General features: G+C 44.2%; 2 protein-coding genes across 5 annotated transcripts in view; both read left to right on the forward strand.

Moving 5' to 3' along the window:
• Positions 1-18890, forward strand: part of ECD (ecdysoneless cell cycle regulator) — a 464207-nt gene that overhangs the window by 19200 nt on the left and 426117 nt on the right. The gene's annotated exons all lie outside the window — the stretch shown is intronic.
• Positions 1-18890, forward strand: part of METTL15 (methyltransferase 15, mitochondrial 12S rRNA N4-cytidine) — a 55701-nt gene that overhangs the window by 5117 nt on the left and 31694 nt on the right. For 3 of the 4 annotated variants that reach the window (XM_085882510.1, XM_085882507.1, XM_085882509.1), the window contains 2 exons: positions 5229-5417; positions 8221-8387. In XM_085882510.1, coding sequence (XP_085738636.1) covers positions 5229-5417; positions 8221-8387 — 356 coding nt within the window. The remainder of the gene's footprint in view (positions 1-5228; positions 5418-8220; positions 8388-18890) is intronic. The other variant, XM_085882508.1, reaches the window with a different exon arrangement.

An 18890-nucleotide genomic window follows, 5' to 3' on the forward strand; every position in this document is an offset into this window, starting at 1 on the left:
TCGACAGCACCGCGGTTTCTCCTGCCCCCCCCCCCCTGGCGAGAGCAAGGCCGGCTCGTCCGGCGCCGATCCAGGGACAGTTGCGTCCACACCACGGTCCAGCCTGACCACCAGAGATAGCTACGTTTTGTGTGTGTGTGTGTGTGTGTGTGTCTGCTTGGCGCCTTAGAGGGATTGAGAACTGTATATTCATTGGAATTGTCTGTGTTTTTCCCCACGCCCGATCCCACACCATCCCGTCGAATCGCCCCGGATCCCTCTTCTTGCCGAGTCTTGTTATTTCTGGTAATTATAAAAAAGGAATAAACATCATCAACTCAGTGAAAAGTGACTCGTGCCACCTACCTCGTCCCGTTTGCAGCAGAGCGATTAGAACCGCCATGTTTGGGTTATAAATAAATAAATCTCCTCCATAGTTTCGGCTCATTCTACGTTGGCGGGACTGTTCAAGTCCCGTGGACGTCACAATAGGAATGAGGTCTGAGTCTGACCTCAGATTTGAATGGTAAGTGGTGTGTATGCATCTCGTTCATAAACTGTGGTTTAACATGCGGCCCAAATAATTCACCTCAAATTCCTGGCTTTCTGCTCGCTTGAATCTGTTGGAGAAACTTGTTAAAGCATCGGTAATTAATTTTTATTTTTATTCTCAATCTAGTGTACGCTGGATTTCATACAATTCAATTGGAACCATTTCTCATGAACTGGTAATATTCTCACAAATCTTTAGTCTTTTAATTTCAATGAACCAATCAAAGTTTTTGACTTCATCATGAGATGCATTTCAAAGTCAACAAGCCACATGGCTCGCTGACACTGATCAATTGGTTTGGAGCAGTGATCTTCACAATTTTAAAGAGGGGGGCCACTTTTGCTGATACAACATCCATGTGAGCCACTGCCACACCGCCTGCAGGACTCCATAACGGCTGCTATTAGACCCTGCCTCCACGTATTCTTCTTCTTTGTGGTGAACTGGACTGCCACAATAATTGTTTGTACACAGCCATCTTCTGATGTAGTGTTGTTACTTTTATGCTCCGCATTGGAACACTCATTTGAAACCATTGGATCAATTTGATAGCATTTTTGGCGGATTATGATGGGTGTTTGCACATTTATGTATTATCAACAGCACGTCCGGGGCCGCACTTTCAGCCATTGGGGGCTGCAAGTGGCTTGCGGGCCGTGCAATTTAGAGCACAGCACAGTGGGAGAACACAATACACAAATTTCAACATCTTGATCTCTAATGAGGTCACAACAAATATGGGTGTTCCACAAGGCTCTGTATTGGACACTCCTTTTTTCACTTTGTATCAATGATCTTTGTCATAGTTTTCAATCCATCCATTGGGACCATACTTTGTATAGAGCGTCGGTGCTGCCGAAGCAGTCTCCTGGGTTATTGGACACAATCCTGGATGGGTTGCCACTCCGACGTAGGATACTCGAATGGCTCAATCATCCCAGAAAGCTGGTACTCATTTTGCTGACCTTGGAAGGATGACAGGCTGAGTCAACCCCACCTGGTATTAATCAAAGGCTGAGTGGGATTTGAACTCAGGACCCGAGGATCCCAAGCCTGCCACCTTAACCATTAAGCCAACACCAGGTATATACTTTGCAATACACCTCATTGACTGATTTGTGGATTATATTGTCATTACAACAGATGTTAAAAAAAAATGTATAATTCACCCATAGACTCCTATAGAGGACTGGAACCTCCCATGCTCGGGGGTTGTAACTTGAGTCTGAAGGATTAACTTGAGTCCGGGGCTAAAATGACTTCGAGAAGGGCTAGAGACACGATCTCAGGATCCATATAGGGGTTTCTGAGGACGGCGAGTTCAAGTGTCATTTTCAACACCACCTGAGGTCATCTTCAAGGTCAAAAGGTCATATTTCAAGGTCAAATTACTGAATTTTGGTATTTTTTGCCCGTTTTTGTGTCTAACTCATAAACGGTGAGAGATGTCTGATTGTAATAAGATACAAGTGTGTAGAGCTGTCAAACTTTGATATTTATTGTCATATATCGTATTACATAAACATTATATGCATGTCACAACACTATGTCTATGTCTATCACTAGTTGGAGAGCTTTTCTTGCCTCCTGAGACATCCCAAAGCTTTTTCTTTGTCACTTGTGTTGAGGACATGAGCTTTTAATAGAATGTTAGCTAAAGTAGTACAGTACATGCAGCATTGCTACTAGCTAAAGGTGCATCTACAGAGGATAACAGCTCAGCAAAATGAAATCGGCAACACATTTTAGTCTTGTCATACAAATTATAGGCATTATGTACAAAAAAGACGGTTGACATAGTCGGCACACTCAATCCACCTCTATTCAAATTATCAAGAAACTCAGATGACACCTCGTTACCATCTTCATCATCAATGATCTCCTCCATACTAGTGCTATCGCCATATTTATGAACAAGGTGTCCGGCCAAATAAACTACTTTATGCTTAAGGGCATCGTCAGACCCCAAGAGATCCTGAGTGTGTTGAGGAGTAATCTCGTCAATGAGTTCACTTCGCTCATCTGGATTTATGGAAGTTGTACAGTTCTTGTCGCAATCAATCACACGAGAACTAGATTCGGGCATAATGTCATGCTTAATGAGTGTTTGCAAATTTACAATTTTAGCTGCAGCCATAATGTCAACTACGTCAATGTAGAAGTTTCCACCGCTTCTTTGCCTGGCTTGGCCGAAAAACTTTTCCAAGGCTTCATCTGCAAATATAGCAGGAAGAACGTAGTCAAAGTCTTTCTCTGCCAGAAGATGCAGCTGCGACAGAAAGAAGGTGAAATGAGGAAGCTCGTGTGCCTCAGTCATCCAACAGAGCTGGCTTATTACAAGCTGAAGAATTTCCTTGCTTGTGCATTCATAGATATTTATCTGGTCAGTTGTGGATCTAATCTGGAACAATTTTGAGAGCAGGCTGTTCTTCTGCAAAGGAAAAAGTGGTTTGGGCACCTCAATGCCATCTTTCTCAACTTTATTCAAGAATAGAAATCCAAAAGGTGAGTGAACTTGTTGGAAATGAAAGAACTGCTTGACAGTTTGTCCAGTAGCATCAGTTCTTGATAGGTAAAGGTTTTCCTGGTCTTTTATGACATTAAACCAAGGAAAATAGGAGCTGATTTTAGCACAGAAGTGGTCGAAATCTTGGATATTGTCTGCAGTCTCATCAGCTGCCTACATCTTCTTAGCTCTTGATTCTGACTTAGAAGATGATGTTGGGTGTGGGGCTGAGGTCACCTGCTTCAAAGCTGATTTTCGGTACTCCAGGAAATATTGATGGGGGTTCTTTAGGTCGTTTGCCACCCCTAACTGACACCCAATCACAATTGAAATGTGTCTCACAAATATATATCTCCTTTAAGCACCTCAAGCTTTCCTTCTCATTTGGCATTGCGAATATCCATCTCTCCCTCTCCTCAGGATCTTTTGGGAAGGATATGACCTTTACATAAGGCGTCCCATCATAGTTTCCTCTACAACCAAAGCAGCTGCAACGACATGGCATATTGTCACCAAAGCAGGAAACAACACAAAGATTCTGTGAGATCACCAGCTGGACAGTTTCTGAAAGAGAAACAAACAAAACATACATTAGGTAACGATGATAGAAATCAGCAAGTAGGTGCAGTAGGTGCACAATGTCATGTTTTGTCATAGACTTTACAAAAGTTTTCCTCTATGAGTTAGACACAAAAACGGGTAAAAAATACCAAAATTCAGTAATTTGACCTTGAAATATGACCTTTTGACCTTGAAGATGACCTCAGGTGGTGTTGAAAATGACACCTTGAACTCGCCGTCCTCAAAAACCCCTATATGGATCCCGAGATCGTGTCTCTCGCCCTTCTAGAAGTCATTTTAGCCCCGGACTCAAGTTAATCCTTCAGACTCAAGTTACAAACCCCGAGATCGTGAGGTTCCAGTCTTTCTCTATAGGAGTCTATGAATTCAACACTCTTTCATTCCAAAACTTTATTTTCATTGAAAATAGATCATATACAAATCCTGATAAGTTTTGGTCTGTTGCTGTCTCTCATCTGTGATCCTCGCTGAATGTTAAGCTGTTAAGTAAGCTCAGGAACCAGCATCCAGCTGTGTAGGTATTTAGCATCTTGGCATGACTTTTTTTTAGTGCCATCAGTGCCCCGTATCAAGCAGTCAGGGATACAAGCCCCCATGACTGTGGTGAAAGCCACATAACTGCAACTACAAATTGCTCAACAGCAGCAGTAAACTTTCTTGATTGAGGGTACACCTCTAAACTGCAACATACAATGAAGAAATTATAGGGATGTTGACCCCAAATAGGCTGAGACCCAAATTTGTGGCCATACCAAGCAGACCGAATAAGTGCCTAAAATAAGAAAGAAATGGAAAAGAGGAAATGTAAACACCTGTGCCTACCCCACTGTTCTCCCCACTCCTTGTTACCTTCGCATTCTGCGAAAGGTTATGTTTTGGTCGGCGTGTATTTATTTATTTATTTATTTATTTATTTCTTTGTAATCTTGTGATTCATATAACTCAAAAAGTATTAAACCGAATTGCATGAAATTTGGTGGGATGATTGGTTATTAGCCAGGAAGCATTCGATTAGATTTTGGGATCATTCGGGTCAAAGGTCAAGGTCACCAAAAGGTCAAAATCGTCTTTTTACGATAACACTGTCAATTTTTAGTCAATTTGCATGCAGCTAACGCCAAAATGTTCAGAATTCAACGCCTCATCTTGTGATATGCAATATGACACAATGACGCTCATACTCTTGTTACCGGTTAGGGGTCAAAGGTCAGGGGGGTCACGACCTTGAAAACGAGATTACCTTCTCTTGTTGAAACATTGTATTCACCGAGCTTGCGAGTGAAGACTCGCCAAAACGACGTGAGTTGATTGTTGTTTAGTCCGTAGCCCCCGAAAGTCGGGGTGGGGGGGTCATGACATTATAGATATGTGGTTTGTGTCATAAGACCATTCATATGAAACCAGTTCCCCACACTCATACCAAGAACAAAGAAAGTAGTGGCGGCGAAGGTATGCGCTCTATGAGTGCCTGTTCTAGTGTTTATATATTTTACAACTCTTCTTTCCATGTAAACTCTGCAATCAAAATCTCACATAAAGGATACCTACTCTGTCCTGCTACATACCTGTTAAATAAATATTTGAATGGCACTTCTATCCTCTCTCTAGGGGACGTGTTTTTCCCATCCTTGGACGTTTCTCGGATGCTTGGGAACTTTTACAAATGCATGGACTGTCAAGCTGTATAACTGGTGTGCTGGTTGATGCTGGCCCATCTACTGACCAGCTGACCAATCCTGCCCGTGGCTTTGGCTTGAGTTGTGATGGACCTCTCGATATGCGCATGGATGGAGAGAAGTGAGGTTGTTTTAAAGTTACTTCTGCTTTCTACATTTGTTGTTCGAAATTATGGCAAAGCTGACTCAGTTCTTTAAGTTTCTGTCATCATTGGCATCTAGGTTTCATGTTGATGACTATTCAATGGCTATTTTGTATTTTTAGGAATCTGGTTGCAATATTCTTATGGACACCTTTCAAGTATGAAATAGTTTGAATATAATTTGGATAGAATGTAGTTTGCAATCACCGAATTGTTTAGTTTCCTACATTGTATACAGAATGTAAAAGTGTAAGACATTGTGGCAATCTGCTTTGTTCAAAAAAATACTTTCTATTTTCTTATGACAATAATACCTACCATATTTTTCCAGTGTATAAACCGCACTTTTTTAATCAACAAAAAAGGTGAAAGTTAGGGGTGCAGTTAATACATGGGTATAGAAAAAAAAATCAGTCTTAAAAACGATCAATTCCGAATTTCAATTATATTCCAAATGAACACTTTTATTGCAGTCGGAACTGCTGTTAAGCTCAATTCCACCGTTTAAATTTTGAAAATCGGTGCAGGTCTGGAGATACCCGCCTGGAGACACTCGGAGTTTAGATGCGTGGCATATATAGAGCCTTGCGACTCTGAAAAAGCCATTAAACACAAAAGAAGAACACCTGGTCTCACATCAAAGGAAGAATTATTTACAATAGTAGAGTCCGATAACGAAGCACCTCAAATATGCTTGCGTGACAAGCTTCCCTTGTATGTCGTGTTGAAGAGGAAGACATTGTCTAAAGACAACTTTACAGCCGGAGTCATTGTTCATGTACAGCACAATGGCTGAATAGACGAGGGACTTGAAGTGGTGACTATCTTTTTACATGCATCATTTCCGACATGAACATCCGGTGCAGGCGGAATTAATCCACCAAGCTTCTTCCTTACATGCTGATGCTATGCTAGGAAATGCTGGATAGCGGTGCATGGTTTAAAACTAGGAACAACCAATCAACCCAGAGTACTTTTCTATATGAGGGCAGGGAATGGATTTAAAAAGGAAGAAGAAGAAGAAGAAGAATCATACAAGAGCGAGGAGCCACAGAGCGGTGAAGCTTTAAGAAGTAGCGCTGCTGCTCGGTTCTTTTGGCTTCCTATGGTTATCTTCGTTCTTCCTGGTTCTCTTTGTTTTCCCTTGTTTCTATCAGCGGTTCCTAACTTGCTTCCCATGGATTACTCATGTCGACCAGACAAACTTTCTTACTTTGCAGGCCTTTGTATTTGACTCAGGTTTTGAGGAACATTAGCTGCATCTTGGTGGAACCACCACAGACAAACTTTCCTATTTCCCAGACTTGGTATTTTCATCAGTTGAAAAATCAACATTTCGTTCCGTGTTTCCCGCCAGGATTTTCGACCCAGGTTCCGAGGAGCATTGACCACATCAGTCTTGGTTGAATGTTCACCATTACTCCCGTCGCTATGTTGGCTGAGCATTATAGAGATTGGGTGAATGCCGGCATTCATCTCATCACTGTATGCCCCACGTGAGTGGAAATTCACACACACAATTTCTACAGACTGGTCCAGGACTGTGTGGCATGGTCTGGAATAGTATGCCAGATGGCGGTCTCTCCCGATGACGGAGCATGCTCGTCTTGGATGCATTCATTTGTCACAAGACCAACACCACCAAAGCACTGCTCTGTCGGACCAACACCGATCTCATCAACATTCCAAGAGGGATGACATCACTCCTGCAGCCATTCGATGTGTCCATCAGCAAGCTGTTCAAGGGTGTGCTTTGTCGCTGCTGATCCGACCGGATAATGAGTGGGGAGAAGACCGACACCGAGAGCGGGAGGATGAGAAAGGTCCACCTTCCGATAATCTGTGGCTGGGTCGTCAAGGTGTGGGAGGAGATACCGTCGGACATCATCAAGCGAGCGTTTCTGAAATGCTGCATCTCCAACAACATGGTTGGCACAGAGAACAACACCATTTGGGAGGAGGAGGCTGCAAATTATGGTGACAACAACGTGGACAGTAACGGGGTCTTGCTCTACCCTGTTTCGGACAAGGAATTACGTGCTATCTTTAATGAGGAATGCATTGACGAGGATTTCCTTGAGTTTTACCGAAAATCTTCATCAAACCCAAACGGCCATTTTCAGGGCCACAAATCCACAAGAAATATGTATGATGCCGATATAAATTCCTTCTCTTCCTTTTTCTAGTCACAAAAAAATCCTCTTTATAATATTAAAAATTAAGAAAGAAAAATATAAACTTCTAGGTGTCCTCTCATATCTCTTCAGCTTCTTGAAAATGAGAATAAGACTGTTAGACAAAATTAAGCGGACATAGGAGTAAGCATGTTGATACCTCTGTCACTTTGCTCTGTACAAAGTCAATGTACAAACGTATTTAGATCTAGATCAGAAAATAAAATGATCAATATATTCATTTATTTTGAGGGTGAAAAACAGGGATGCAGAATATACACCGGAAAAGTTTTTTTTTTTTAATCATTTTGTTTATTATTATTATTATTATTTTTTTTTGAGGGTTAAAACCGGACACGACCACGGTTTATACGCCGGAAAATACGGTATTACAAAATTGTTTTCTTTCATTTCCACAAACTTTTACCAATGCATGTAATTAGAGGGGGTGATCATTTCTTTTTCTAATTCTCTCAACTGTTTAACTCCTTTAATGGATGGCCAACTTGTTCAAGTCGATCAAAGTTTAATCCCTGTAGCAAATTTATTCTGATGCACAGCGTTGTTCTGTTGACATGAAGACATGTTTTTTAATGGCTTTGGTAAGCAGGGCTCCAGTGTCTGCGGCAGATGTTGTTAATTGCTTACGACCCGAGGCCTTGTCCGCTTTGCTGTCTGCTTATGGAGAAGACTGGCGAGCAAATCGGATTGCTCGTGCCATCTATGCTGCACGACCAATTGTCTCCACAACTCATCTGGCTTGTGTTGTGGAGGGTAAGTTGATCGTTTCCTTATTTTGGGGTCCATGTGCGATAACGCACACATTATTTGCAAAAGTGTATTTTCACATGGTAGAGTCCCAGTACAAGGAACAGCACTTTTAATGACTAGTCACAAAGAAATTACTGATTTGCACTTCATAAAAATTACGAACAGCAAAGGAGGAAGAAAACAAAACAAAACATGATCCATCAAATAACAATTTGGCAATGTGGTGAACTTGTACACTGCAAAGAAATCATCAGAGTGGCTGGAAAGGTGCCAGTTTATTTTTTGTTGTCATATGAGAAGTTGTGATCGTTACGTCTATGTTTTTGTCTTGTGCTTTGTAATGCTTTTTGAGATATTCTGCAGGAAAAAACTTAGTTTTTGACTGAAGTTGAGCAGTCATTCATAAACATTGTACCACGTACTATTTATACAAGCAGAGTACCTTCCCTATGGGCGATCTTGTTCCAAGCATGCAACATGTTCTTCCAATGCATACCCTTATTTGGGTTTTGTATATGCAACTGACAACTCTGTGTAGGCATAAAAAATTACATCCTCTTGTTCACTGCCTATATTAATGAGCAATTTACAACAACAACAAAAAAACAAGAATATAGATTCTCGTTCACTACCTATGCTCATGAATGATTTGCTAATAGAGAAAAAAGAAGAACAAAAAGAATATAGTTCATTAATTACCTCTTGTTTACCGCTTATGCTACTCAGAACTTTGATGCAGGAGGAGGCCAGACTTACAGCGGACACTGCAAACATCAAAATTAATAACACCTCCTGCTGTGTAAATCAAAACGCATCTGTTGCATACAGTAATGATTTTCTTTGTAAACGGTAATGGTTTAATCACAGCTTTTATTTGCAAGTCATCACAGCACGAACTTTTTACCTCAAATTCATCTCTCTAAGGCCTAAGTCACATTTGCCACGGCGGCCGTGGGGTCTCCAAAATCTACAGCCACTAGCAATTATAAAGCGGCCGCAGTATTTCCACGGTCGCACAATGTAGCAGTCACATATGTTTTTATTTTTCAGGGAGCCGCATGGCATATTTAGAAATTGTGGAGACCGAAAACGTGGGGTTGCCGTACGATCTTTGATTTGATGTCGCACGGTGACCTTAAGGGGGCCTTGCGGCAGCCATAGAATTTTCAAGGCAGACGCAAGGTAGCCTCAAGGTGCCCGCAAGGCGACCGCAGGGGGGCCCGAAGGCGAACGTGCAGCCAGACGGACGGTAACGAGTGGGTTCATTTTTTTATTTTTATTTTTTAACCAGTTTTTTTTTTCGGCTTGTCGAATTGCTACGGCGAATGTAGAAATGAAAAAAGTTATAACACTGCGTTATAATTCCACGGCGACCCCTACGGCCTGTAAAAGATAGCCAAACGGCGTAGGGCCACCCTAAGGCCACCACAGAAACTCTGCGGCCACCGCACGTTTCTGTCAATTCAGAGGGCGTACGAGCAGCCGTATCCTCGCCGTAGAGCAAATGTGACTTAGGCCTAAGCACCACCCATGCAGACAAAACCAACCATCACCTCTGTACTGTAAATAGTGGGGAAAGGAATACTGTACTGGAAATGGTGGGGAAAGGAATAATTATGCACTGGAAATGGTGGGGACTTGTAATACCCCCCCCCCCCAACTTGAGGCGGTTCCACACGATACACATTTACAAGGAGAATTTGCCTGTCCCCCCCCCCACCCACTCCCCCAAGACGACTGGCAAAGATAAAAACACCCCGAAACATTATTTGGGGTCATGCTGATCCTCTGGAGAAAATCTTGATGTAATTGGCCCAGAACTGTAGGAGGAGTAGCACGACAAACAAACAGACACCGGTCCAGGAATTATAGTAAGGATTCAGCTGCATCAATTTTGATGCCATTTTATGGTAAAATATTCCTTTAAATGGCTTGTTTTAAAATAACCACAAATAATATTCTCATCTTATTTACATTTGACCCTCTGTTTTGCAAAGTACCCAATTCAAGTTCATGCTTGCATGTTTTATATATACTAGTGCGGGCCCGTAGGGGCGTGCCCGTAGGTGCGTGCCAGTATGTGCAGCTTCGTGCCTGCAGTATCAGGTCCCCAGCATCAATTGTGATATCATATCAAACGAAGAAGAAGAATTGTGATGACTCCTCTCTCCCCCCCCTCTCTCCCTCCTCCTCTGTCCCTCCTCCTCTGTCCCACCTCCTCTGTTCCACCTCCTCTGTTCCACCTCCTCTGTCCCTCCTCCTCTGTCCCTCCTCCTCTGTCCCTCCTCCTCTGTCCCTCCTCCTCTGTCCCTCCTCCTCTGTCCCTCCTCCTCTGTCCCACCTCCTCTGTCCCACCTCCTCTGTCCCCTCCTCTGTCCCCTCCTCTGTCCCCCTCCTCTGTCCCCCTCCTCTGTCCCCCTCCTCTGTCCCCCTCCTCTGTCCCCCCTCCTCTGTCCCCCCTCCTCTGTCCCCCTCCTCTGTCCCCCCTCCTCTGTCCCCCTCCTCTGTCCCCCCTCCTCTGTCCCCCTCCTCTGTCCCCTCCTCTGTCCCCTCCTCTGTCCCCCTCCTCTGTCCCCTCCTCTGTCCCCTCCTCTGTCCCCTCCTCTGTCCCCCTCCTCTGTCCCCCTCCTCTGTCCCCCTCCTCTGTCCCCCCTCCTCTGTCCCTCCTCCTCTGTCCCTCCTCCTCTGTCCCTCCCCTCTCTTGCCCCCTCCTCTCTCCCTCACCTCTCTTGCCACCCTCCATCTCACCCACCATCTCACCCACCATCTCACTCACTCACCATCTCACCCACCATCTCACCCACCATCTCACCCACCCTCTCTTGCCACCCACCTCTCTTGCCACCCACCTCTCTTGCCACCCACCTCTCTTGCCACCCACCTCTCTTGCCACCCCTCTCACCCCCTCTCACCCACCCTCTCACCCCCCTCTCACCCCCCTCTCACCCCCCTCTCATCCCCCCTCTCATCCCCCCTCTCACCCCCCCTCTCACCCCCTCTCATCCCCCTCTCACCCCCTCCTCTCACCCCCTCCTCTCACCCCCTCCTCTCACCCCCTCCTCTCACCCCTCCTCTGTCCCCCCTCCTCTGTCCCCCTCCTCTGTCCCCCCTCCTCTGTCCCCCTCCTCTGTCCCCCTTCCTCTGTCCCCCCTCCTCTGTCCCCCCTCCTCTGTCCCCCTCCTCTGTCCCCCTCCTCTGTCCCCCTCCTCTGTCCCCCTCCTCTGTCCCCCTCCTCTGTCCCCTCCTCTGTCCCCCTCCTCTCTCCCTCCCCTCTGTCCCCCTCCTCTGTCCCCCTCCTCTGTCCCCCTCCTCTGTCCCCTCCTCTGTCCCCCTCCTCTGTCCCCCTCCTCTGTCCCCCTCCTCTCTCTTGCCCCCTCTCTCGCCCTTCTCTCTTGCCCCTCTCTCCCCCCTCCTCTGTCGCCCCTCTTCTCTCGCCCTCTCTCTGTAAATGTATTCACAAATGTCTACCAAGCACAACGATTAATTCCAACCTTGGGGAAAAAAACAGCTTTCAAACCCTTGGGAAACAGCTGTTTCCCTCGGGAAAATTCAGACCTTGGGATTAATTAATAAGTTGAATAATAATCAAACCTTGGGAGTAAATAATTAAATAAATTAATAATTAAATAATAATCAAACCTTGCGATTAATTAATTAATTCAAACCTTGGGAAAGAACAGCTTTCAAACCTTGGGAGACACTTGTGAAACAGCTGAAATGGATGAGGAAGAACGATATCAAACTTTGAAAAGGCACATACCCAGGTCCCCAGTGTCGATTGTGACGTCATACCAAACTAAGAAGAAGAATTGTGACGTCAATCCTTCAAAAAAAAAAAACATTAATTGTGACGTCATTCGTGATGTCATATCACCGTGCTCTGTCATTGGTTCACAGATACATGGCCGTAACTTGGGAACCGCTCGTCCAATCAATATCAAACCTCGAAAAGGCACATCTGCGGGGCCCCGGCAATATTCCTGGCAAGTTTCAATCCGATCGGACTGGTGGTCGTCTGGTTATTAATAATTTGGGGAAAATGGCATGATAAGGTGAGAAGGTAGAACGACATCTTCAGCTGCCATATATACACCTTTTCAACACTGAAAACAATAAAATGGCCGTAACTTGGGAACCGCTCGTCCGATCGATATCAAACATCTAAAAGGCACATCCGCGGGTCCCCGGCAATATTCCTGGCAAGTTTCATTGAGATCGGACTGGCGGTCGTCGAGAAATGGTGGTCACAGACAGACAAACAGACAGACACACATAGAGATTGCTGGAATTATATATATATATATATATATATATATATATATATATATATATATATATATATATATATATATATATATATATATATCCCCATTGGGACCATACTCTGTACAGAGCGTTGCTGCTGCTGAAGCAGTCTCCTTGGCTATTGGGTACAATCCTGGACGAGTCGCCACTACGACGCAGGATACTCGAATGACTCGGTCATCCCAGCAAGCTGGTACTCATTTTGCCGACCTTGGAAGGATGGCTGGCTGTCACCCCTCCTGGTGAATTAATTCAGCGGGAAATGAGGCTTGAACTCAGGACCCTAGGATCCCAAGCCACCACCCTAACCACTGAGCCAACACCAGGCGTACATATATATATATATATATATATATATATATATATATATATATATATATATATATATATATATATATATATATATATATATATATATATATATATATATATATATATATATGAAGCCTGGTGTTGGCTCAGTGGTTAGGGTGGCGGCTTGGGATCCCAGGATCCTGAGTTCAAGCCCCGTTGGCTGCTGAATTAACACCAGGGGGTTCACTCAGCCTGTCATCCTTCTGAGGTCGGCGAAGTGAGTACCAGTGTACTGGTCCCGGTGTATACCCCGGTTAGAATAGGTGTACCCTATCCCTGTGTGTCGTAAGAGGCGACCAGGGTTGGCGTCAGGATGGGCATCCGGCCATAAAAAGCATTGCCTCAAGAAAAAGCCTAACCCCTGCACAGCAGGGAAAAATGGCTGTAAAAACGGTCATTATATATATATATATATATATATATATATATATATATATATATATATATATATATATATATATATATATATATATATATATATATATATAATTAATCCATCACATTCATTTTGTTGTAGTTATCCATTGCAGGTGGAATTTATAAATAATTCAATTACCCACACATTGATTATGCAAAACAATATAAACTCATGCCAAGATCACGTGCTGTCAATAAGCAGATGAAAAGCGAAGCTACCAACTAATTTCACCCTTTATGTGGCCCAAGACAACACATTGCTGTTTTATCCACTTCGTGACTTTGAAGCCTTCTGGCTCATACTAGTTAATGAGGTACCCATATCTGTGATTGAGGATGCCAGATGAAGTCCCATTACAGCTATTGCTGCATGATCTGAGACCAACAAGTGCCATCTGCCACATGGACACATTGTCTTCTACCCCACCAATCACAACTCAGCGGCATCACCGTTATCTTTAGCGGCCAGGAGTTCTATGAAGATTGTCTATGCAAATCGTCAATAATAATTTTTAAATAAAAAAATTATCCTCTGAATTACAACATCCATCTGCCCCCATCTCCCAAGTGATCTGTGACACAGTGTGTACAATATATAGAATGCACTGTGGCATCTTTATTGCTTCTACAAGTCCCATATCTCCACAACAATGATATTTTGCTGGAAATGATACCAACTGTGGGTTACCTTTATGTTTCATGACATCCTGACGAATGTATGCTACCATTATTTCATCTAGTCTAGGCTCTGGGGGAGGGGGGGCGGGGGGGGGGGTTCGTGTCCATTACTCTTCTACGGCGTTACCTTGGATTTTCTTGTTCTCTATACTAAGACCTTCAAGAAAAGTCTGGGTAACACTTCCAGACCAAGTACGTTTTTCTCTACAGCCCCGGCCAAACATTTACGGTTACGCCCGTAGTTTTCGAAATTGACGATATCGGAGTTCCTGGGAAAATATTATTATCTGGCACACACAAATGGTTTATTTTGCTCTGGTTTGATTTTTGGAGTGCAATTAACTAATGTCTATTGCGATTTGTTACCCTAAATGCATTGCAATAACAAGTAATTGCTATATTTTAGCCAATTTTTTCAATGGAATCACATTTGGGTTGAAACATACCTCAGTTTCCAGACAGTGCAATTATCTAACTATCGTTTCAAATGGACCCAATGAGAATCAAAACAACCTTGCAAATGTTTTATGCACAAACAATTTAGATGTAAACGGGAGGAATTTATCTACATCAGTTTATTTTCAGAGGAGTCGTAGTTTTGGTCCAATAAGCGATTTGATGATTTTGATATTTCCTTCACTGAATCACAATATTTACGAGCAATAGAATGATTTATCACTGTATATAACCTTTTCACGTTTTCATGAGAGTTCCTGCCAGCTATTTGCAGCCTTACAGGATGTGACATCACCAGCAAAGTTGGTACCAAGAAGGCTGCACTGAAGGCGGATCCCGAGAGATTCCTCAAGCATTTCGCCACATCCCCATTCCTATCGGCTGCCGTAGCTCGCAATGCTGAACGATATCTGGTGAAAGTGCTGAGAAGAAGAAGCGACGCTGACGATTTCGTCAGCCTCAGAGCAGAGATCTTTCATTGCAGCAAAAACAGCTCTCTGTACAACCTACCACTGACGAGCCAGGGCCTACATCCTCACATTCAGCGTGGGTTTTATGCCGCTTATACCATCATGCACGCCTTGGAGAACCATCTGGATCATGAAACAGTGTCTCTGAAGCCTGAAGATTATGGATATGTGTATGATCAGGGTCATCTCATGCCTGCAAGTTCTTGGAAAAATCTCGATTTCCGCTGGTCTGTCTCCTGTACTTGCCAAAAGTGCGCCAGATCAACATGTTCATGCCGGATGTCTGGGGTTAAGTGTGGGAAGTTCTGTTGCTGTAAGAAAACCTCACCCAATGCCTGCAAAAATCCCATTGTTTGTTAAGATAGGCTAATTTGCAGCATAAAAGCACTGCTTGAGATTGTCGAGAATTATAATTCCCATTTATATGAAGAAATTAGTCTACCATTTATGGCTATACAGTTTTAGTAACTACCGGGTACTATTCGTTATCACTCATTAAATTTCATTTGTTGAAATTGCTGAAAATTGAAATTCCCCATTTTGTTTGAAATGGAATTATTCGGTAAATTATGGTTATTACCTGTTTATCACTACTCCTTTTATCAAATTGTAATTTGTAGTACTGATTAGGCGATGATAGAAATGTCTTCCTTTCTTGCTGTCTTGTGAGAACTATGCTCGCATATGATACCAAGTTTTGTCATTACATTGACTTGCATCTAATCATCAGAGTTCAATATATGTATATGTAGTACTTTGATTGTCATAAACAGTTTTTGTAGAATATTGTATGACTAGTAAAGGTGCCCGTCTTCGACGGGTGTCACTGGCAACATATGGTAAAAGACAGATAGCATGAATGTATTTTAAACAATATATTATATCATTTTTATCCATTGATTATCATTCAGGTTTTCCCCTTCGACTGTCCCGCAGTAGCTCCACTTCGATGACATTACCACGTAGTTTATTGACGACACAACGTGTACCATTCGTGAGTTCCAGAGGATCTATAGAGCGCATTAAAATTACAGGGCACCCTACTTTAAAGTGATCCAAAAGGCCGGATCAGTTTCGTCTACATATTCATATGTTGTAGAATTTAGCTGATTCTGAAACTGTTAACAGCATGTCGATCGGATGGTTCTGTGATTTTTCTACGGCAGTAAACAGAAGTACGACTTAAGCCTGTACGCTACTATGCGGAGACCCGAGATTTTTATGTGCACGTGCTCAATCCCGCACCCACCTGGACAAGACCCAAGTACACTGTCAGTACTCACCTCCACACTAAAACGATGATCATGATTTTGGGTTTAACCGTAACTGACTGGGCGATACTTTGTTGGCAGTTGTTCCGACTGGGCAGCAGGTATCGGTCGATAAAAAATTCAAAACGGCAACCATGCATAAAAAAAAGCAAAGAAATACTTTGTACTTCATCAGAAAGTCATGGTTTTGTGAAGAAACTACGGCACATGGAAAGTGCAAATTCGTCAGGTATGAACTCAACTGTTTTCTCCCCAAATGGAGCGTGATTCTATGAGCCAAACTCATCTTAGTGGTCCTCTAAAAAATGGGAAACATTTTTATTTCTTTTTTGTGCAATATAATTCCTCCCATTTTGCAAATGGAGAACATGAACTGTTTAACTACCATAATCATCAAAATGAATTTTGAGGGGCCTCTTAAGGAAGACAATAATATCATTACTATATACATGTCAAAGCTTGTTTCATTTCATGCAGTAACAAAAATCTGATGGTGGAACAAAAAAGGGGCGTGCCGAAATATTAATAAAATATATAATATATATAATATAATAATATAGATTCTACAACTGCCCATTTCACGGGATATTTAAGTTTCGTCCTTTGTTGCTCTCTCGTGAGAACTCATATGATAGTAATTCTTGTTATTACATTGTCTTACATTTAAGCATCAGTGTTCAATATATTGTTGTGGTTGACCAAATTCGCAAACCACCATTCAGGTCCCTTAGGTGAGATATCTCGGTAAGTATATGTGTAGTTAGGCCCAAACCCGTTGTCTAGAGGGAATAAATGTCATTCATGAGGGCTGCGACTCTTCAGGATAGCCGTTTTTCTTTTACTATCTTTATTTTGGACCAGCCGCCATTATTACCACCACCAACCACGTCTCAACAGCCATCACAACAACAACCACCAACCACAACGCCACTTCACCACAACCGCCACGACCTTTACCGTCACAACTCGCTACCATCGCATCACCGAATGGTGAATGGTCATCACCGAACTCGTGGGCACCGATGCTGGACTCGTGTAGAGCGCGCACCGAGCAGCGTGTTCAAAAGCATCGTGGACTTTCCGCAGAAAAACGGATCAAAAACGACTCACGCCCACTTTTGTTCCGTCCAATCGGTGAGCGAGGGGCGGTTTGGCCCCGCCTCCAGGGCGTTGGAGGGCGGTCGCTATATGCAAATTCATGGATCAAAAAGCATTCACGCCCACTTTTCCTCGGGCCAATGGGGAGCCAGCAAGAGAGGTGAAAGGTCGGAGGCAGAGGGTCAAAGATGAAAGAGCGAAGCCACGGGGCTTATAAAAACGACTGCGTTCGTCAGAAGAGAGCAGTTCGCAGGAGGAAGAGTTCGGAGTTGGAAGTGGAGAAGAGAAGCAGTTCGCAGTTCGCAGTTCGCAGTTGGGAGTTCGCGGAGTCGGAGTAAAGAGGACGGAGCTGTGGAGAAGCGGCGAAGGCGGACGAGGGGGTGCTCGCGTCGGATTCGGGGAACTGCGAAGGGAGAGGCCAGCGGCGCGACCGAGGTCGTGGTGGAGACGCTCGTCGCGGGACCCGAGATTTTGTGAAATCCTCCTTTCCCCGAGCATCAGCAACCCCCTCCTGTTTCCCCCCGCGCTGAGATAGTGCGACAAAAGGGGGCCCCCTTCCCACCCCCTACCAGACACTGTCCGCGAGGCCCGCGGAGTTGAGGCACCACCGCCACTTCGCGTCTCATCATCAGACGGGTAGGCCCGACACGGTCTCGGCCCCAGGCCCGCCCACCCCCCTCATCCTGGAGGGTGGTTCTCTTTTCTTTCACTTTGGGAATATGTGTTGTCGGCGCCGTCTGTGAAGTAAAATTGTATAAGTGTTGCCGAGTGCCCGGTAGTCGGATAGATCTGCATTGTTGCATTTGCTTTTCGTCTTCTTCTTTTACATGTGCTTTCCGTTCATCGCGAAATAAATGTGCTTATTGTTGAACTGTTTTCCCGCTTCGCTTCGTCATTTCTTTCATTGAATCCCCATCTTGCTTCACGTAAAGGGTTGGTCGTGGGCTAAGACGCCCGATAATTAATCGAACCGTCGAGGCCGACGAATAACACCGCTCAGTTATCCCGATAGTACGGAACGGGTCGCTTAAGTGGCCCGTGTCCGAAGTCGACCTGCGGCGAGGTGCGATCGCCCGGTCTACCCTCCGTGTGGGTACTTAGGTAGGTCGAATTTGGCGAGCAACCCTATCCCACGCGGGGGCCGATTGGCACGATCGCGGTGAGACCGAAAGGTCCACCCGTGACTGGTTCCCGGCGTTAGTCCGAGAGGGTCACGACTGGATTGTCCGTCCGGTGGGCGACGTGCCGCGATTCGAGTTACGTGGCCGTTCGTACGTGTCAGGTCGTGCGATACAAACCCATCGCCCTCCTCGCGGCACTGGTATCGGAGAACGGGACAACGGGCTCTCCTGTCTCCGGCTAAATTCACGGGAATCGGTCCAGGGGTGAGAGAAGCGACCCCCGATTCCCTCCAAATTACGAGCGAGCTAAATTAACCCTTTAAGAGAAGCAAGATG

Source organism: Eptatretus burgeri, chromosome 5 (genome assembly GCF_056783735.1).
Source record: "Eptatretus burgeri isolate ZD-2024b chromosome 5, Ebu_testis_v1, whole genome shotgun sequence".
NCBI classification, from domain to species: Eukaryota; Metazoa; Chordata; class Myxini; order Myxiniformes; family Myxinidae; genus Eptatretus; species Eptatretus burgeri.